This window comes from Centruroides vittatus, unplaced genomic scaffold (genome assembly GCF_030686945.1).
Source record: "Centruroides vittatus isolate TY-2023 unplaced genomic scaffold, ASM3068694v2 contig_680, whole genome shotgun sequence".
NCBI classification, from domain to species: domain Eukaryota; kingdom Metazoa; phylum Arthropoda; class Arachnida; order Scorpiones; family Buthidae; genus Centruroides; species Centruroides vittatus.
Genome location: NW_027122427.1, coordinates 4034084 through 4057289, shown reverse-complemented (window position 1 = coordinate 4057289; position 23206 = coordinate 4034084). Strand labels below are relative to the sequence as shown.

Here is a 23206-nt window from a genome sequence, read left to right as displayed (position 1 = left end):
AAGGAATCTCCGTGGATAACAGCTTCGTCTTATAAAGTGACGTTTGAGTATGGTGTAGACATTTATCGAAAATTAATAATTAGTTTTCTCATATTAAAAGTGTATTGTGATATCCCTGCAACCTCTGAGACAATTCCGATTCGTCGTGAGTATAATCTTGAACATTTTCTGCGTTAAGTGTATCGAATCCCATTAATATATATATATTTTGTTTCTTTACAGAATGAAGGACTGGCGGTTTTGGCGGTGCCTGCGGCCCAAGAAGATGAAGAAGTGTGAAGGGCGTTCTCCTTCCGCAATGGATGAAGAGAGGGCCTTTTCCCCCTTTGAGAGGAGAGAGGAACTCTCTTCCATTAATTGCGGAAGGGGTTCTTTCTTCACGGGATCGACTTTAGGAATAGAAGGTGTTGACAGCATTCTCTGTTCCACGTTGAACGGAGAGGAAGCATTTCGCTGTTCGGACTTGTTTCGAAAAGTGAAATGTCTCCATGTTGACGACATCATCTTTGCCGCACTCGGAGGGGAGGAATGTTTCGATCGTTCCTCCCTTTTCCAACGAGTGGGATCCTCTCGTTCGGTGTGGGCAAGGATGCAAAGGAAAAAGCGTCGCTTCGCAAGAGATGTGAACAACTTTTTCCTTTGCTATTTCTGAAGTATCATTTAAATTTAAGGTTTTAGTTTCAATTTACTAACGTAGTATAAGAAGGCAAGAGGTTTTTAAATTTTTTTTTCCTCTTGTCATACTAACATTTAAACTAAAACCTTAAATTTAATTTACTAACCTCTGATGTAAGAAGGCAAGAGGTTTTTATTTTATTTTTTCTATTTAATCCTTACCGGATTAGACACTTTTCACCCGGACTCGACACCTTTTCCCGAACGTGACCCACGGACTTGTCCCCCGAACGTGACACTCGATCGACGACAACGGATTTGACTCTCGATTGTCACCACCCGGACGTGACACGTTTACTCGCCGGAGGCGACATTTGGCCGACCTTTCTTCCCAAACAGCTGTTATGAGGATTGATCTTCCGGTTAGGGTTAGGTTAGGCTAGACTAGGTCCAAGGTTCTAGGACCTTGGACTAGGTCAGGTTCTTCGCCCTTCTCATAACACTGTTCGGGAAGAAAGATTGTTTGATAAAGGTAATAATGTTGACCTTAGGTAATAAATGAACTTCTCGCTTTCTCATTGTCTTTGTGTTTTCTAGGAACATTTGGATAAGAAGGATAAGAATCTCCCTCCCCAACTTTACCACGAAGAGGACGAAGCGGCCGTTTATCGTATAAGCGAATATTTGCCGAAATCTCCGATGGTAAGAACCCTTTCATTTTATTTCTCTACATATCTTATTCTCGTATCGTAATTTACTGTTTTTCTGTTTTTAGACACGCCGAAAGATGTTCTTCGATCACATACATACACACACGGACACAACATCATTGTACACGAAGATATAGGCCTACACCGTTTAACCTTTACTCGAATTCTCGCACTCACGCACTTACACGTGAAGCAGCTCGTTCTGTGTAATTCGACACAATAAAACAACCCGAACACTCGCTTCTTACAAATCCAACCCCTGGGTCCTCGTCCCGGGAAGTGGAAACGCCAATTTTAAAGATTTAAAGACTTCAAATTGGCGGCCGAAGGGGCTCTGGTAATCACAACTTGCATGGATTAAATGAAATTTCACACATTCGCATCAATAATCGCTTTGTAATGAATTTTTCTGTTAAATCTCTGTAAATTTATTATGATAAGAAATTATCTGTTCACAAATCTCGCTCGTATTTCAGTATTGCTAACTCTTACCTAAGATTATCAAATAAGTTTTAGTGTTAAATTTCAATGTATTAATGTAAGATACTATATTGTATATTTGATTTAATATTTTAAAATAAAATAAATGCCATTGACAAAAGCTTCTAAGTGAATTTTTTAAAATTTTTATTGGAACTTATTTTTATGATAATACAGTATTTTCATTAAACAATACAATATAACCGGTTTGTTGAAAATAAATGCAGAATAATTTGATTGAGTCATTCACTAAATTTTTATAATAAATAATTATTAACAATTTTTTTTAATAAATTTGAATCATCATTTACTGTGACGTGAATATAAGAACGGGAACATCGAAAAACCATTTAGCAGTTATAAAAAAGAACAGTGTTGTATTTTTTAATTGTAGAAGTTAATTTGAAAATTTCTATTAATTTATATAGTTTTAATGTGGCCTAAACGGGATAAACCATTTTTACCAAATAAATACGAATCAAAGGCATTTCCAGCAGAATGGACATTAGGTAAGGTTTAAAATTATTTATTCATAGTTTATATAATTTGTATAATAATTTTCGATAATAAATATTAAGCCGAAAACATTTTTTATAATACTTCATTTATTTTTTATCTTAGCTGTTGTTATTACTTTTATAACTCGTACATTTTTAAAATTTTAAATTAAATACGATGTTTTAAGAACAGTTCCAGATATTATTTGTTATACAACACTTCGACTTAGCCGGGTTGAATGGGAAAAATGTCATTTCGGTTAACCCGGTACAGTTTAAATCCTGTACTTAGTAAATAGAACAGATAAATTTTCAAAGAAACAACGTAGAAGTAGGGAACGACACAGTTTATGGTAATAAACTAGGCACTCCAACAAAGTATATTATTACTGTATTGTTATTCTTTTTCCCTCCTCCTACCAATAATCTACTTAGAAGACGGCCGGATGCCCGAGCAGTCAAGATGGCAGACTATCGTTCTGGGGGACCTGGGATCGAATCCGAACGGGTCTATTAGGATATGTCGGGGACCGTCCCTCATCATCCGGCCGCCCAATTGTGGGTCTGGCCGAACACATTAAAAAACTTGCTAAAAAAAGTCCCTCTTAGTGCCCACTGAGCGGAGTTTTAAAAAAAGAAGCCTACGAAGTCGATGGGTCATAAAGTTATTTTTGATAACTTAATGACACATAGACATGTTTGACATCTCATTTAATGCTATTTCAAATAATCGAGGGTTTACTAAAAATATAAACAAAAAACATTATTATTTATAAATTTATTAATTATAATATGAAATAAAACCTAAAAAGTACTGTATATTAGAACAGAAAATTAAAAAATACTTTCGCCCATGTAAATGATTGTGGTCAAATTATTAAACAATAATAATAAATTCCTACAACTTCTGGGATATAAAATGATTGTAATGTAGTTGAAGTGTTTAAATTGGATATCAATTTGCTTTATAGAGAAAATATATCAAAAAACTTTTGAATACATTTATTTTTATAGTTACTTTTTATATTTAACCATAACGATGATAAAAATTAACTGCTGAAAATTTGATCTAGGAAAAAGAAATGGTGAATGCATGTGGATCTATATTTTGCTAAAATAATTTTTAATGTCTCTTGTTTTAATTTAAAAAGTTTTAAAAGATAAAGCATAATTAGTTTTTCATTAAATTCGTTTATAGTAAATGTATTCTGTTGAAATAATATATGGATAAGTAGGTTTTGAACAGGATTACATACTTTTCTGCATAAATTGTTCATGAAAGCAGAGGAAATGTATGACAAGAGGAACTTTTTTTATGAAATATATTTTGCTTAATATATAAAGGTTATAAGGTTAATGTTACCTTAGGTGCCAAGATGGCGGCTCGTCTCTGATTCCAGCAAGGAAACAGTAGGACGCACGTTCTAACCTAGCCTAACCTATTCTAATATTAATTACTATAATTATTAGCAACCAAATTATTAGAATAGGTTAGGTTAGATTAGAACGTGCGTCCCACTGTCTCCTTGCTGGAATCAGAGACGAGCCGCCATCTTGGCACCTAGGGTAACATTAACCGGTTTAATGAATTGAATATATTGAATAAATGATAATTGCTGTTTTGTTAAAGTGGCATATTTTATTACATTTTATTAAATTCTGAAAATACTTTAAACTATAGAAGGAGCTTCTATAGTTTAAAAAGATTTTTCTTTTAGATTTAATCCATTTAGATCTAACTCATCTATGGTTATAATTTATAAAAGCATTTAAAGTAAATTTATTTTTATTTTTAAAGTTAAAAAATTGATTTCTTTTATAAAATAAAAGCAAACTTTTTGGAACTAAAACAGAAAAAAATCTGTAAAATTATATATTTGAATATAGGTATTAATAATAATTCAGTTATTTAATTGTGTTTATACAAAACTGATGTATATTGAATAAGTTCTAAAATTATCAGATTATGATAATAGATTACACATATATATATATATATAAATCATAATGTGAATAATCTATATATTCTTATATTCAAATATTGTATATTCATGAATGTGGTTTACCAAATCAAACAAAACAATAGTTTTTGGAATATTCATATTTATTATATTTTGCTAAAAATTCCAAAATGGCTATTTTAAAATTCTTTCTTTCATTTACATTCATTTTCTTCATTATTTCAGTAATATTTTCAGAAACTGAAGCCACAAAAAATCTGATCACTAGTGCGATTCTGTTGCTGCTGAACGTTTGTCCAAATGGTTGAAAAAGAAGATAAAGTATTTAATATAATGGTCTCCAGTTCATTGGCAGTTTCTGTCACTCTTTTTTTTTTTTTCTCTTTATATTAGTAAGTGGTGTTAATCTGTCACTGTAACCGGTGGATGTCGATGCACCATCACAACCCTCTGATTTATCTGATAATGAACAAGATGACCTGTTTCCGGATGCATAGAAGACACCTTGTTCATTGTCTGAAGCGTCAGTGGGAAACCATAAAGATGACACGTGTCTTTTCAAAATTAAAAAAAAAAAATTTAATTATCGCAATTTAAATAAAATTGTTTATTTTAAAACACTGAAATTTAATTAAAAAAAACTAATTTGGAATTTTAGATAGTTTTTTATGTGAATAATGATAATAATAATCATTGATTAAATAAGATAACGAAAATTTTCGATTTTAATCGCCAGGTGTCTTAGCGACGGTTTGTTTTATTTGTGTTCAGTGAGATGGGGGAGGGTATTTTGTGATTTATAATATATTTTCTGCTGAGGAAAGAAGTGTCCTTATGATGAAAATGAAATGGAAATTTAAACAAATGTATTCGTATGGTAAGGCTCATATTTTTAACCAATGTATTCAAGTTTTATTTATTGCATAAAAACCTTTTTTATAATTGTTTTGCCAGTTTTTGATAACAAATGACGCATTATATATTTAGATATAAATCTTGTAATGTAATAATCCGCTTCGTTCATGTATTGAAAAATAAATAACGTGGTTTTAATAGTACTAATAGGCGTTTTCGTTCGATGTCGACACGCAAGTTTTCCTTTTTTTTCTTGTTTAATGGAAAATGAATGTAGACAAATAGGCCACTTTGGATATTTTTCACTTAAAAAAAAAAAAAAAAAAAAAGTGTAAATGCAGAAACAGCATGTTACTTTCTATCATGAAGAACTTGCAAATAATTCATACGTATGTTAAATATATAGCGGAAAAATATGTATAATTTTATGTTTTGTGTTATAGCATTGTTTATTATTTTTGTTTTTTTAAAATTTTCTTTAGAGCTTATTATATACGGGGAGAAAATCAACTGCCTGACGGCGATTCCAAAAAAAAAAAAAAAAAAAAATCAAATACCTTGATACAAAGATCAAAGGTTTCGGCATTGAATGAATACACGATAACATCCTCTAAAATCTCTTAAATCTGTTTAATGGAATAACTGTGCAGAATGTTTTGCATGTCATTCTAAATTCTAGTGTGATATTTGACCTCGTCCCTCGTCACCTGGTTGCCCCATTGTGGGCCTGGTCGAATCCGTAATGGGCTTGCCGAAAGAGGCTCTCTTAGTGCCCATGGGGTGGAAAGAGTTAAAAAAAAAAATTCTAGTGCGTCCAAAGTCGTTTGTTAAGCTCTTCGGACTATTTGAGGATGGCAGTCATAAGTTTGTTTTTCGCGTAGTTTGTGTCTGTACTAGACTTGTCTCTGTTTGAAGTCATTTAATAACGTATTCTGAAAAATTTTGTGATTTAATATGAGTTCATAGATTACATCGGTTATGTGTAAAGTTACATTGGGATACCCTTTGGCTAATCGAATGATGCAATTGAACTTCGGTTGCTATTTTTAAATATTCTTGATTAAAAATCTTATGAGTTTTGATAGAAGCTAACTCTTTTGAATATTCCACTTATTTTATTTGTAATACTTTTAGATTATCTTTGTTACACTAATATTTTTATCTCTTTTCAGATGAATTTTATTATAGTATATTTATGCAGTTTTTGTTTGGTCATGATGAAATTTTTGATGACTTCATCTCTCTGTAGCTGTACAGATGATAAGTCTATTTTCATTATCTGCTCTTATTTATTTTTGTTTTTTTTTTTCAGAAACATATAGTTCTTTGCAATTTATGCTGAACAAAAGAATTTGTCTTAATTTTATATAAAATATTCTAACAATTCAAACAGAACAACTGTTCGTACATAACTTTTTGAATATAACTGCAACATTACACAAATTCAAACACTTTTTTAAAACAAATTAACAGATATTTTTAAATAAAAACACATATTATTATTCATGCATAAAACAAAATAAAAATAGAAATAAAAAACAAAATACAAATAAAACTAAAATAAAACATAGATAAAGTAACATAACAACAAAAATGGTAAAGAATATACAAATAAAATAACAGTAAATAAAAACATACAACTGATTAAGTGATCGTCTGTACATTTTTATTTACCGTTGTTTTATTTTTGCTATTTTATTATTATTACCTTATCCACTTTAGTTTTATTTGTATTTTGACTTTTACTTCTGTTTTACTTTATGCATGGATAATATTTTTTCATGTTTATAATTTTAAAAATATTTGTTTTTGTTTAAAAAAGTGTTTGAATTTGTAATGTTGATCAGTTACATTTAAAAAGTTATGTATGAATAGTTGTTCTATTTGAATTGTCAGAACAACAAATGTAAAGATAGCATTGAAACTTCCAAAGTCACTTAATCAAAACAAATATCTTGTATCTAACCATCTTTGAGTTTTTTTTGTTAAATTTTATAACCTTGGAGTCATCTTTTTCAGGTTGAATTATAATAAAATGTATTATTTATCAATATGTAAATTCTGTTAAATATAAAATATTTAGTTTTTGTATTTGAGAGAATTTACTTTTCAATATCAAATTGATGTATGAAAAGATATATAATGACTAAATAGGGATTATAGCCAGTTAAATAATTTTCTAAAATTTTTTCAGTATTTTTGATTCACTGCTGATATTTTAATGTTTTATAAAATGTAATAATAATGCCTACTTTTTATTATTTATATTTCATAAAAACTGTAGTTCTGTCTCAGATCATTTCACATGAGCAAAATATCTGATGAAATCATGGATCAAAAAGAAATTGTATATTTCATCAAAATATTAGTTTGATATTAATGTGCAGCAAAGAATGTTTCCAAACATGTGAGTCAATATTGTCTATGAATGAAAGGTATGAATCAGTAATAAGTATGAATAACATTACTTCATACGTACATTATTTTTTCTGTTTACTATGCTTTGCTTCATTAGCCATGTGTAACTTGCTCTTTAAAGTAAAAGTAATTGTTAGTAGGATATTTATGGGGATAAATAAATTCAGATGAAAGAAATAATAAACTTGTGGAAATATTAGAAATGCATATTTTCAATACTCTAAGAATTCAATTTACTGTTTACTTTTTATCAATATATTTTATTAATTTATTAGGAAAGACATTCTTTCTAGAAGGGCTTGCTGTTTTATGTCTGTGGCATTTTAATAATCTTATATACTTTCATTCTTCACTTTATTGTCAGTCCTCAATCTCTTCATTGTTACATGACAGCAATGTTTTATGATTATATATAGCAATGTGTTTTCAAATGTTCTGTTTTTTATAAACAGTTAAATGTTTAAAGGAGTATTTAAAACTGTGGCATATCAAATAACACATTTTATTATATGCTAATTATATGAAATTATAAATATTAAATAATACAAATTCATTATGTTATTTTTGATATGTTGGCCAATTAGCTCTAATTATACTTAGAAAGTCAATTCATTATTGATAATGTTTTATTTTTGATATTACACAATATTTTCAGTATTAATGTATTCTTATTATTCTAGCAATAGATATTTAGAAATGTGTATTGAGCAATAATGCCAGGGAAAGCAAAATTTTTAATGTATTTTGTTTTAATTTAAATGATCAGAAAATACTGTAAATGTAATTATTTTGGTTTTTTATTTTTAAAGATAGAAATATTTAACATTTTATTAAATCTGTCAGCATAAACTGTTATGAATGTGTTGGGATTTATGAAGAAAAATATTTAATGTTTTTTGGATATGTAATTTAGGATTATGTAATCTCATTTTTTAAATAAAAGTATACTTAATTTTGAATTTAAAATGTTCTGAATACTGAACAATATTGATGATTTGTTGATCTGCAAGAAAATAAATGAATAAGAATGCTTTGATCATCTATATAAAATTACATTTTTGTGGAAGAAAAATTATGTTGTCATTTTATTTTGATCCTTTAAGACTTAAGTATAAAAGGATTATATTCAATGGCCATGCTATTGAGTATAAGTGTAGAAATAGGTACCTTATTCTGCTTTTGCAATGGGCCAAAAATTGAGTCAAATTTTGAGTTTTTCTTAATCAACAGCTAGCATGCATTGGATTTATTCATTTTTATTAAAGTTAAATTTATGATGACTGCTTTGATAATTTTTTTTACAGTTTCAGCAGCTTAGTTTTTTATATTTGTCATTTAACAAAAATAAGCAATTACTAGATAACCTCTGGATAAAGTTTATAATTTAATGAGAATGTAAATGTTATTCTCTCATTTGTATATATTGTTTGTTATTATTAAAAAAATAGTTGTACTTATTAACTATTACTTTCCCAGCTGTTATATATAACAGAGGGAAAGTATGGCAATCGGTCAAAAAATGACCCCCCCCCCAGATTCTTACATTTTTGGACTCGGCACACCTTGAAATGCTGAGAAATGCAAAAAAATTTGGGGGGTTAAATCTTTTGATATTAACTCTCGTTATTAACTCAGTCCAAGCAATTCTGCATAATTTTTCTAATTTATTCTTCTTACTGTATGTTCATTCTTCTAAAACCTTCTTGGTCCATAATCATTTCAAAAGATCATTTTGTAGTGCCAGAAATGATCTTTTCATAACTCTTTGAGAATATAATTTACATATTACTTTCCCAGCTGTTATGTATACATAACAAGGGAAAGTAATAGAATCATGTCAAATTTGATCCTCCAAGTTTTTGCAAATTTCCACATTTTTGAGACCCCTGAACCCAAAAAAGTAAAAATAAAAGGCAAAAACTTGTGTTTGTATATTGGCATCTATTTTGCTTAATATCCCAAAAAGGGTGAAGACAAAGAGATGAAATTTGGCACAATAGCTTGCATATAAGGGACTTTGTTGCTATTAAATTTTGGTTGTGAAATGTCAAGGGGATGGAGAAATAGAGGGTAGTCACATGATATTTTGTGATAGGTCAGACTTAATGAAGATTTTACTTGTTAGTATTTATAGTCTTTTATAAAACTCATCTCTACCCTCAAAATTAAGTCTTTTCCTATTTTATAATAATTAAATATATATATAAAAGTTTTTATAACAAAATCTCATAATATATGGTACCAAATACAAATTAGTTATTTATTTTGATTAGTAATATAAATGTTAGTTTTAAAATAAAATCTCAAAAGCCAGGTAAGTTATGCAACTTGTTACTAGATTTTTTTATGAATATTATTATTAATTAGAAGATTTATTATTTTAGTGTTTGTGGAATTGCTATTTCCTAAAAATATTTGGGTGATAAAATGATATATAATAGCATTCAATTGGACTCAAATTTGTCATCATACTATCGTAAATATTCATAACACATACATGATTTTATTTATTTTAGACCAAAGAAAGCAAGAATCATCAAATGTAAGAAACAGATATCCAGATAGAATTCCTGTAAGTGTAAGATGGATGTTGTTTAGTTATTCTAAATGTTTTGATATTTGAATCAATATATTAATATAAGAAGTATTTGTTAATAAAATAAACATATTTAAAAGAATAAAATTAAATATATTTAACAATTAAGGTCTAAAACAGCATTTCTCAATCTGGGGGTCGTGGTGATATTGAAAGGGGATCGCGGGTGAAACCATAATTTAAATAACTGTCATTGTACAACCTTGTCTTTTTACCAACCGATTCTCTGGATGTAGATGGCTCACTTTGTTTTTTCACAAATTTATCCATTTTGCATTAGAAATTTAAAAAGAAACAATTCAGTTTCACGGTTGACCGCACACTAAAAAGCACCAGACGCACACTTTGCATTCAAAACTTACGTGGTGCACTGAAGTGGTGCAATCACCAGCTCCTCTTTTATAGTAGTGACAGCACAACTTGTTCAAATGCATCCATATGCATGTTCAAATATGCTCTCACAGCGAGTATTATAGAAGGAGATCAAATTACAAAGAGCACGTACAAATTAAGTTGGAACTTGTAAATTTCTCATGTATATACGGTACATGTCATACATGCATGTTCATACCCGTACTGTAACAATTATGTAATCATTATAATATTAGTAGTCATTTGTTATATACAAATTCAATTGTATTTAATAATTTGAGTTAAAAAGTATTTGTAATAATAATTCTGAAAATATTAAATAAAATTAAAAAATTATTATTTTATTTATTTACTAATAGTAATGATTAATTAAATTAATAATCATTACAAATTGTTTGTTCATAAATATGATTTTTTATAAATATTCTACATTCAAGAGAATTTTTATTCAAAAATTTTAGGTCATACAGAATAAATTTTTTAGGTAAATAAATTTGTACCATATGTGTGTGTATGTATGTATGTGTATATATATATATATATATATATATACACACACACACACACACACACACACACAGTATATAGTAGTATGAAAAGAAAATATTACAAAAAATTAACAGTAATTTATGAATTCTGTTATTTTTAATAATAGATCAATTTTATTAAGAATAAATTTTTTTTTCTATTGCCTCTTAAATTTGAATAAAATTTTGAAATATAAGAAGTCAATGAATTAGGTTAAGAAGTTTAGTTGTTCCTTATATGATGAAATTTCATGTCGTCATAATGTGAAAATTCAGATTGTATAAATTATACAAAATACTATCCATATTGAATTTTAACAAAATATGTTTACATTAGTTCAGTATTATTTTTTACAATGATGAGGGATATTGAAATAAAATGTTACAATGAGAATTTTTTTGATTGCAAATGATTTATAGATAATTTTATTTTACAAAATTGTATTTCAAAACATTCTAAATAAATTGCAGATAATTGATTATATTATAAAAATTTTTAATTTACTTACAACAATTACATATATAATTATGCATTGTTGTATGAAAATAGGTTAATATTGAGTTATTTTCAAACAATAAATTGATATTTTTGTGTGCGTGCGTGCACGTGCATATGCGCGCACACTTACTTATGCTGTTTTTTTAAAATATATTCTTCTTTTTCTGAACACAGTGGAATATAATGAAAGTATTTGAATTCAAATGCATGAACTCTATACAATTCATATATCATCATTCATCAAAAATTCTTTAATAGATTTTTATAAAATATAGCGAAATTTAAAATTGTAATTTTAAAATAAACTTTCTTGTGACTGAATTCTAACTGAAACAATTAGAATTGAATCACTTATTTGATATAGTTTTACTAAAATTGTATACTGATTTCTACACCTTTAAAAACCTTATATTCATCTTAAGATTAAAATAATGTGACTGAGTATGTATTATAAAAAATACTATATTAAATTAACTGAGTTTTAATATTTTATTTGAATATACCTCAGTATCGTACAATACATGATAATTTTGAAATGTAAGTAGTCAGTTTATTTTATTTTAAGTTTAAGAGGTAATAGAAAATTTTTCCTAATAAAATCAATCTATTATTAAAAATGATTTTGTTTCAATATCGTGTTAACTAAAAAAGCAATAATGCTAGATGAATTGTTAGTTTTTTTTAGTTATTACTAATATATTATAGATAAGTAATAACAATTAGTATCAGTATTTAAAATTGATTTTGTGAAAACAAAATATTTTAAAATTTATTTTATTGATGTTTAATATGATTTTTTTATTTAATATTTTGTTGGTTGTCATATTGAATAAAATCTAGTCAAGTAAATAAGATTTTCTTTTGGCATTAAACTTTATTGATTGTAAACACAAAAGGTAGCATTTTTGACAAAGCATATTCATTGTCTTCAGGAAAAATTTAAGTAGAACACTGAATGGCTTTAGAATCTTTTGACTGAGAATGACAAATACATTTTACAATAAATATCATGTACTTTTAACAAACACATGAAAGTTTAATGCCAAAAGTCTTATTTATTTAATCGGGTATGTAATTTTTTGGTGTTGGTTGCATATAAAAGGTTTTTAGAATAAAATCTACTTTTGTGTGTTTACATAAATTCAAAACAACTGTTTAAAATTTTAATTTCAAATATTTGCTGTATTGAATACAGCAAATATTAATAAAAAAGTCACCAGAAAATGATTGAATGTATGTACAATCCATTTTATGATATAAAGTAATATTTTGAAAATATTTGAATCTATTGAGTTGCAAATCACACCTAAATTCAAATTTTCCAGCAAATAAATGTAAAAAACTTACAGATCAAACATTTTCGGCCACAGATTTATTGGCCTTCTTCAGGAAAAAATAAACAGAAAAAGCGTTCTATAAATAGAACATCGCTGCCTTGTAAATTTTAAAAGATCCTAAACGGCTGTGATGTATAGTGTATGACGTCTATTATGAGTCTAGATAGTTGTTTCCAAGTCGTTGATACAGGAATGACATCCGTGTTGATGCAGGTTCCACTCCTGCTTGCCTTGTAGATCTCCACTGCTTCTAAAATTTTAATATTTTGCCGGTTGAAGACCTTGTGAATTAGCTTGGCCTGGTCCCAACGGGGAAATTCTGTATCAATGGCTTGGAAACACTGTTTAGACTCATAATAGACGTCATACACTATACGTCACAGTCGTTTACGATCTTTTAAAATTTACAAGGTGGCAATGTTCTATTTATAGAATGCTTTTTCTATTTATTTTTTCCTGAAGAAGGCCGATAAATTTGTGGCCAAAAACATTCGATCTGTAAGATTTTTACGTTTATTTGCTGGAAAATTTGAGTTTAGGTGTGATTTGCGACTCTATGTGTACGGTTCCAGTTTTTGAAGAAGTTATGTTTAATATAATATTTGAATCATATTTGTAATAATTTCAAATATGATTTCAGGATTAAGAGAATTTTGTCTTATTAATTAATTTAAATATTATATATAATACAATAATAATTAATCTGCTTAAAATCCTTTGTTTTTTAGGTAATTGTAGAAAAAGCACCTCATTCATCTATTCCTACAATAGATAAGCAAAAGTTTCTTGTTCCAAGTGAAATTTCTATGGCTCAATTTATGTGGATTATACGGAAGCGAATTCAGTTATCCCAAGAAAAGGCAATATTTTTATTTGTTGGAAGAGTGCTTCCTCAATCAAGGTAAATATCTGTTAAAGTATACAAATGAGTTATTTGCAAAGAAGGAATCTAGCTATCATGATACTAAATAGATTTATTAGTAATATGATTCCAAATTAATCTATTATTGAAACATTATTCATAAATAAATGCATTCATATCATCATTTTAGAAACGAAAATTTAATTATCTGAAATTTAAATAGTTGGAACATAATTTAACTCAACATCAAGAGTTTAAAAAAAAAAAAATTAACAGAGAGAGAGAGTGATGAAAGAACAAAGCTTTTTTTTTTCTTTTGAATTTTTTGTTAATTTAAAATTTAATATAAAGAAATTATTTAGTAGTTATCTTACCTTTTTAATTAATATATAATTTTTTTAAATAGTTTTATTTACTAAATTTTTATTTTTTCAATGTTGCCATTAATGAAATGTTAATACTGTTTTTAAAGCTTAGCTTAAAAATGATGAGTAAATTACAATATTAAGTGTTCATTTTTTTAATGTGAATTTGTTTTTGTACAAATATTTAATTTTTAAAAATTTGTTTTACTTTTACATTTGTTAGATATCAATTTTTTAAGATAAATGATAACTTATCATTGATACAGTGACATTTTTCATTATGTGTACAGTACATAGGTTGTAAAAGTGAAATTTTTGAAAAAAAAAAGCTTTATTGACAATTAACTCAACAACAATTACAGTTGAGCTTAGTAGGTAATCACCATCAATATCAATCATATCTTGCCACCTTTGCTGAAAACTTTCAATCCCATGAGTATAGAATGTCTGAGATTTTTTTTCCTTGAAGAAAGTCTCAAGCATTGGGTACTGTCATTGGACTGTACATTGGCAATATGGTTTTGCAACATGGATGTTAGTCAGTTGGTGACAAGTTTGGGCTGTGAGATGGATGAGGCAAAACTTCTCAGCCAAGACTGGCCAGATCTTCTAAGGTCTCTGTGCTGGCATGTTATGGCAGTATTAGACGGTAAATTTTTGGATGATGTTCTTTGATCTTGGTGTTCAAACAATTCAGTTGTTCACAGTAGAATTCTTTTGTGACAGGTGATATTGCTTGGAAGTAGGTCTATCATGATGATGCTGAACACAGATCACCACCTTCTTCACTATTGGTGTGCTGACATTTACAACAGCTAGTTGACATTTGTTCTCTCATGAATGCTTTAACATTTTGCAGATGAGATTGTGAGCCTTTGTTTCATTATGGCCCATTTGAAGTTATAGAGCAATAGCATGCAAATGATGCTGATGTGTTTATTTTCAATAAAATTTATGATGAAACAACCTTTGTTCACTCTACTTATATACCCACATTGAACATCCTTGAACATTGTTTCCAGTTGTTTCAAGAAAAAAATTGAAATGTCAAAATTTTACCTTTTTATAGCTTGATATATATGCATGTGTTATACATGTGATTTTAAATTGCCATCTTAATTGTTTCATTAACCAAGTAAGTCCTCAGGAAAAATATAAAAGTGAATATTTCAAAAAAAATATTTACATTAACTATTGAATTTTAACTCTTCTTATTTGTTGAAAGTCATGGACTTTAATAGAAAAATATTTTCAATTGTTATAAATAGAATACTTTTCACAAACTTATTTATAATCTTATTTATAAAAAAGCTTGATGTATTTATTCCAAATAAAATTATAATTGTTTTTTTTCTAATAAAAATCAATATAATTATGAATATTTTATATTAAGTTGCTAAATATTTACAATATTTAAAGTAAAATATTAATAAAACACATAAGCTAATTTGAACTTTAAATTTTAACATTATATAGATAAATACAATAATATATCTGCATCTTAAAAATTAATGTATTATGAACACATATCAAGAGATTTCTGGAAAAAAGTTATAGGATGAATGCAAAAATTCATCCTATAACTTTTTTTTAATAGTTTGCGTGCAGCAGTGCACAGTTTTTATTCTGCCTGACATTTGCATTATACACAAATGAGAGTTGCATCCTATGTATTGTAGTTATCAGGGAAATAAATAGTAGAAAACAGATACAGCGAGCACAGTAACATCATTGGATAGATGATGTCTTTAGCTATAAAACACTATTTTTGCCTTTTAGTTTATACTACCATTGGTTATGTATTTTGCAGCATTGAACAAAAGTCTATATGCCAAATTGTAAAAATCTGCACCAGTAGAGGTAAAAAAAAAGTTCCCCCACTGCTTCACTTTTCTCACATCCATTGCTTAATTTTCATAAATGTTTAGCAAGTATTCATGAATGTCAATGTTTCTTCATGAAGAAATTTGATGACCAACTTCTGCTTTGTATGCACATTGTCAGGCACCATTTTGACAGACTGCTATTATACTGTTATTTGATTCACAGCAACCTAAATTTTGAGGGTATTAATGAGAAAGTTCAAATTCTACTGCCATACCACTAACATTGTCATAGGTCAACATAATAATATGGGATGTATTATTTTCAGAGTGACTGAAATAATGAGTAACTTGAATATTTTCAGCTCTGAATTATAAAAGAAATATCTAATATTAACTGAATTTTTTTTAAGTGACGTTTAATAGTAGTATTTAATATATATGAAATTACAAGATATATAAATTTATATTTTTTATTATATATGTTGCATTATAAATTTTGTTATATATTCAAAATCAATAATTACACGTTAATATATTGTAGAATATAAAAAAGAAATCTCTATTTTATATTCTACAATATATTTTGAAGCTTTGTCATATGACATAAAAATCAAATTCCATATATATTTTGAGTTTTATATAAATCAGATTTATATTTATTGCACAATGTAATATAGTTCATTTTCAGTTATTAATACTGAACTGAACGAAACAAACAGAATTAATTTATAATTTATTAAATCAAAGATGATTCAGTAATTATTTTAAAAAAATAAGAAAACATCTAAAATTTGTTTTGTTTTTAAATTTACTTTTTTTTAAAAAATTTCCAGTTCCAGCATGGGTGAAATATACAATGCACATAAAGATGAAGATGGATTTTTATATGTTGTTTATAGTGGAGAAAATACATTTGGTTTATGATCAATATTTACTTCAGTATTGTAAAAAATGTAGATTGTTGTAAATTAAAGTTTTGTAAATTTTAATAGGAACTTTATCTATTAGCTGAAAATTCCAAACACTTAAACTTATTTACAAAATTATGTTGAATGTTCTAAAATGAGATTTTATTTTTTTAAAATAATTTTTGAATAATTGATGTAATATATTGTTTAAAATTTGTAAGTAACCTAATATTTAATTATCTAATGTTGAATCTTTATGTAAATAGGAGACATAATTGGATTTTTCCAAAATCATTTGACTTATTGGGGGAATCTTTAAGCATCATATTTTACAAAAAATTTCTAATTGTAAATTATGTAAATTGAATTTTATTTTTAAAAATTATTTTACTAGTTCAAATTAAGATTCCTTAAAATACTAAAAGGGCTGATTATTATATTTATATATACACACACACATATATTAAAATTTGTGTTAATTTTGTAAAAACTTTAATAATGCAATGAATAAACAATGCAAATTCACTTAAAATTTTTTACGAAAAATGGTAATTACAGTATTAAAGATAATTGTGATTTTTGTGCTTGCTTACAAATATGCTAAAAGGATAAAGTTCATATATATATATAGTTATATATTGATATAATCTTGTTTTCAAATTGAAATTTTTAATTAAAAATAAGTGTCTTGTTTTAAAAATTAAACAATCTATTTTTGAAAATACATTCTGATACATTTAAAGCAGATATTTAAATGTGATTTGTACGAAATCAAATGTTATCATTCCATTATTTGTGTGTCTACAGTGGAAACTGGGTTTTAACAAGTCTTAGAAAAAGAATAATAAATTAAAATGATATCAACAAAAACTTGGCATTTTAACGTTAAAAATCCTTACTGAAGAAATCATGAAACCTAAACAAGACACAAATATGAAGATGAGAGAGAGAATTGTTAGCATGAAGTGAAATTTAAATCTGTATTTACTAATGTTACAGAAAAGATGAAATGATTTTAACTAATTTCAAAATATTTATTTTAATATGAGAAGTTTTTAAAATATCCTAAAATATTACTAAAAATTATAAATGTTCAAATTATTTAAGATAGTTTTCAAAAACTCTGAAATCTTTAACACTTTAGGACAAATGTGTATTTACGCATTTCTGTCCTAAGTTGTGTTCAAGATTCCATTAAAATTGAAATAATTTTTCATGATAAACATTCTTGTAAAATTACTATTGAGTCAAGTTCAAAATTATGAAAGTTCCTAATTACTATAAAATGTTAAGAATCAAAATTCGTATTTTTCAATTCGTGTAATTTATAATAAGTATTTAATGGTTTCAGATTTTTGAACAAAACGTCCTACTTCGTTTCCAAATTAAAAATTTGGCTTTTAGTGCTTTGGATAAATGTTTTAAATAAACATAAGCACACTAATCAAAATAATTAGGAAGTATTCTAGTATCAACTTATTATGACTTAATGTAATTTATAGTTTCGGTTTATTTAAAACTAATTAACCGAAAGTAATTAAAAAACTAATTTACTCTCCATATCCAAAAGAAAGTTACTTTATAGTTAACTAACGGAGAACTTCTGCACTATATCACAAGTTAAGTCTTGGAAGTTTTATAAACTATTAAAAACTGACATCACTTATATTGCAATATTTCTTAGATCAAATTCACTGTTTGAAACAATTATGTCCAATACACTTAAAAGTCTAATGCAAGTATATTAATGGAAATTACTGTAAGTAAATTTTATTATAAATGTTGAATCAAATCTGTAAATTTTTTCATTTTAAACTTTTATAGAGATTGTTACAACTACTTTCCACTGTAAATTTTGACAAAGTTGTAATCTCTATTTTGTATAAATATCAAATTTTATAAGAAAACAAATTTAAAAACTGTAATTTTGATATATTTTTAAGATGTTGAAATAAAATACTCATTTTTAATGTGTATGATTTGTATATCACATTTTTGCAGACACATTCTTAAAGTGCTTATATTCTTCAACACATCTAAAAATTTAATTCTATCTCAAATGTAATATGAAAATAAAAGAAATCCTACTTCAATAATGCGAAAATTATAAAAAAAATTTGTTAACTAATCAAGATAAAGTTGAATAAGTAACAGGTCTATAAAAGATTTTCAATCTAGACCAAGGCGGTGTGTATGCAATAAATAGCCATTTGGGTACTATTATCTCAAAAACATTCCAGTATTAATAAAGTCAATTTTTTGTTTAACTTAATTGATGGATAAACTTCCTCATACTGTAGAAATCTATTGGATTTTAAGTTAACATTTAATTATTATTAAATCTGTACTTTTAATAATATAATTCAGACATTCTATTGCTATTTTTAAATACTTAAACTTTCAGGTAGTCTTTTTTTTTATTCCCCTTTAATAATTCACATAATGCATTTTTAAGAAACACTTAAAATTTGGAAAATTACAATCTTTCACTATAAACATTTTGAACCTTATAGCCTTATACTAGATTTTATAATTTATTAATTTTTAATGTTTTAATAAACAATTTTGATGATTAAATGTTAGGTAAGTGTTACATTTGAATTTAAGAAAAAAAAATTGGTTGTCAGATTGTACTAAAATATAAAAATTTAGTAATTGTTATCATTTTATATTCAGTATTTTAAATTCAATAAAATTCTGTACATTTTAAATCAATTTTTTTTTTTTTTAAAGTCTGAAGCACTGTTATATATCTTGGCATATTCAGAGAGAAAATAGATACACCGTCGGATCCACAGTTATCGAAGTTCACACACGATATAAAAAAAACTTCCTTTTTAAACTTCAAAATGTATAATTTAACTAAAATATATTTAGTGACTTGACTTTAGAAGAATGTTGTTAAAATTAAACATTAAAAATTAGAATTTAGTCAATACAATTCTCTTAAGGAATGGGCCAACAGAAAGAAATTTTAGTTAGGACTGTATTAGGACTTTTAATCCAGATGAGTGAATGTCATTAGAATATAAGTGATTTTTAACAATGTTTTTGAGATATATATGACTTTCTAAGTCCAGTGAATCAATTTGTTTTCAGTTGTATCTTCAAACAGCAGCCATTTTTTGTGTAACGTCAGTGGCCGTTGTTTAGAGGTTTGACTGTGTTAAATGTTAGTAATCAAAGCGATTGCAAATAATTCTACTGTATTTAGCCTTTAATGACACACTCCTAGTGATTAGGCTAATTATTACAAATTTGGATACAGATTTCAACACCTGTGTTAATATTTTATTATTAAATCATTATATGTATACATTTATTGTTTATTAGGTATTAATTAATATTGTAATCATTGCTGAAAAAGCAATAGAATATTTATTTTTATATGGATCCTTTATTGTTTGCAACATTGGGGACAATTTACTTCTCCATGAATGCTAAGAAAAAAGAAAAGGTAAGGGCTTTTTAAGATACTTTTAAGATGAAGTTTCCATAGAACCAGCTCGAAACGTGAAGTTTGTTTTAATTTATTTTAGTAAAATTACATTAATATATAATTTTCACCACACATTCATATCAATAATGAAATAAACTTTATAAACACTAAATAATCAGTGTGGTATGAATCACATATATTGTATTCAAAGTGTTTTTGAACTCGAATTTTGTAAGAATAAGAGGGTTACAGCCGATGAGATATTGCAAGAAAGCAGCACTTTTAGTAAACGGATAGTGGATATTCTAATGAATATAATTAGCTTTCTTTTGTTATATTGAAAGATACCACTGAACTCTGCTCCAATTTTCCTATATTAATATTTGAAATTACTTTGAATGTAATCCTTACTATTATTATCCTTTAAGAAAAAATTCTAAATACAAGTATACATAAGTTTGTAATGCAGAAATTTCATTACACTGTTACTGACAATAATAAAAAAAAATAGAAATAATAAATATTACATACACATAATAGTTTAGTATATTGCTTTTCTTCATTTAGTTTCATAAAAAGAAAAATATTTAAAAATAAAGTAATTTATATACTGTATATATAATTCATATTTTACTTACAATTTGAAATTCTAAAAATAAATGAGTTTTTTTTTTTATGATTTCCTTTCTCTTGTCTGATTATTCATAGATATAAATTGTAGCTAAAACAAATTTGCCTTCAGAATAATCTATTCTTTTTCTGTTTGGTATAACTTGAAATATTGCATTTAAATTTTAAAAATATGCCAAATCATGCCATTTGTTTCCCAGAAGTAAAGAATCTTAATGGAAACAAACATTATTGGCAAGTTTAGAGAGAAGAAAAAAATCATTTGTTGTAGAAACGAAACACAACCTTCTAAATATGAAAAAAGAATGTTAAAAGTTTTCAGAAAGAATTTGGTTTTTATTATAAACATGTTTTAATTGTAAGGTTTTATAGAACTATGATTAGTTGTGAAAAATCTCTTCAAAATTTTATAATTAATCAATTTCAAAACTATTTTCATAAATTATCTTCATTGAAAAAATACAGTAGACCTCCCTATAACACGGTAGATACGTTCCGTGTTGTACGAGTCACTTAAATACATGAACCAATCACAGCCCGGCACGTGTGCAGTTTAGAGGCTACGGCTGTTTGAAAGGTTTTCTTCCATAAAATTAATCGATTCTAGACTAATTTGACTCAACATTTCCAAAACATGTATAATTTTTTGGGAATAATCCATATAAACTATGCTATAAACAAAAAATTGTAGGATTACTCAGAGTGTGCACCGTTCGACGACACCATTGCTTAAGCTTGTTTTTGTTGCAGAGTGGCTCGTTGAACGGTGGATGCGTGTTTCCTGATCAGTGAATTTTTTGCAGGAAAATAACTTAACTTTGGAGACATCATTAATAAAAATATAATTTTTATGGCTGTTGAATAATAGTTTCTTAGTAGGTCCAGTGCTCATTTAAACTCAACGGTTTGTACAATATCCGCTATTAGTCCAGATTTGACCAATCCTGTTGCGACACGAGTCGCCGATGACGTTTTACCGTGTTATACGAACCCGATCGCAATTTTTTAGCCATGTTATACGAATCTGTGTTATATGAACCCGTGTTATAGGGGAGTCTACTGTACTCATTAATTAGAAAGCTCAGAAGTAAACTTAGATACTACTTTAACAATGCAGAAAAAACAATACTATTGGCAGATATGAAGAAAACATTAGGTACTGAAGTAAATATTCAGTCTTGGTTTAGATTACTTGTATTTTAATAAAATCATTTTACTTCAGCTAATTAAATTACTTGTTTTGTTTAGAATGTTATGATTTTTATGTATTTTTATAGAATGATCAAAATGGGTAAATTGAAATTGACTGTTCAATATAGTCTACAGCAATAAAGAAATTAATGACTGTCACGTGTATTCTCATTATAATTATTCTTTTAATTTATATATATGAAGTCTCTCTTATTTTCTCAATAGAATCATTATGCAGCTAAAACATTACAGTTTTTCTTCTCTATGATGTTAAAATATAGTTCAAGTTAACAAAATAGATTCAGGCACTTTAAAAATCATTTTTACAAATAAACAAAATTTATATTACCTGTTTATATACTTCATCGAACAAGAAAAGTTTTCTTTGTTATTTTTATTTATTGTCTTGACCTAGACATAAATTTTTATAATACAAATCTACTTAATACAACACTGCAATTTACATAAAGTACTTTGAAAACTTTAACTGTGATCATACAGACTATAATAATAAAATATTCTATTAATACACAATTATTTTTCTTTTAGTAAAATATAAGTAAGATCATTAGTTTCATTTCTCTAATAAAAATAATAACATCTGATAGTTTAACATTTTTATTCTAATAACTAAAATATTTAATTACACTGTATATAAAGAATGGAATGTTCATATTGAAATTATTACATGAATACATGATAATATAAAATATACACATTTTAAATATGTACAATTATTACAAAATCACAAAATAATACTGTATATATATATATATAAAGCATTTTATTAATAATGAGCCTTTCTGATTCAATTTCTATATTAAATAACGAACAGGACTAAATATTTCAGATTATAATACAATATTCTGAAATAAATTCATTCATATTTGAACAAATCCAGATTTTATGGATAATGTATTTCTCTAATATGAAGTATCTTATATAACATTATTTTTGAACTGATTAAATAAAAATATTACCTAGATTATAGAAATGTTATGAATTCCAACTAAAAATAAATTCCATTATTTTAATTACCGTATTTATTCGCATATAAGATGACCTTGCATATAGGACGAGGTGTGACTTTAAAGATCAAAATAAAGAAAAAATTAGAA

At 26.6% G+C, this 23206-nt stretch overlaps 1 protein-coding gene across 2 annotated transcripts; it reads left to right on the top strand.

Annotated features, from left to right (window-relative positions):
* Window positions 1-2220: 2220 nt before the first annotated feature.
* On the top strand, window positions 2221-16909 carry LOC136980225 (gamma-aminobutyric acid receptor-associated protein-like 2). 2 transcript variants are annotated; one of them, XM_067276319.1, is made up of 4 exons: window positions 2221-2314; window positions 10053-10108; window positions 13596-13768; window positions 16754-16909. In XM_067276319.1, the coding sequence occupies exons 1-4, from the start codon at window positions 2239-2241 to the stop codon at window positions 16842-16844; spliced, it is 396 nt and encodes a 131-aa protein (XP_067132420.1). In that variant the 5' UTR covers window positions 2221-2238; the 3' UTR covers window positions 16845-16909. The 2 variants fall into 2 exon arrangements, with proteins under 2 accessions (XP_067132420.1, XP_067132421.1); XM_067276320.1 differs by lacking the exon at window positions 2221-2314 and adding an exon at window positions 5006-5140.
* The last annotated feature ends 6297 nt before the right edge of the window (window positions 16910-23206 follow it).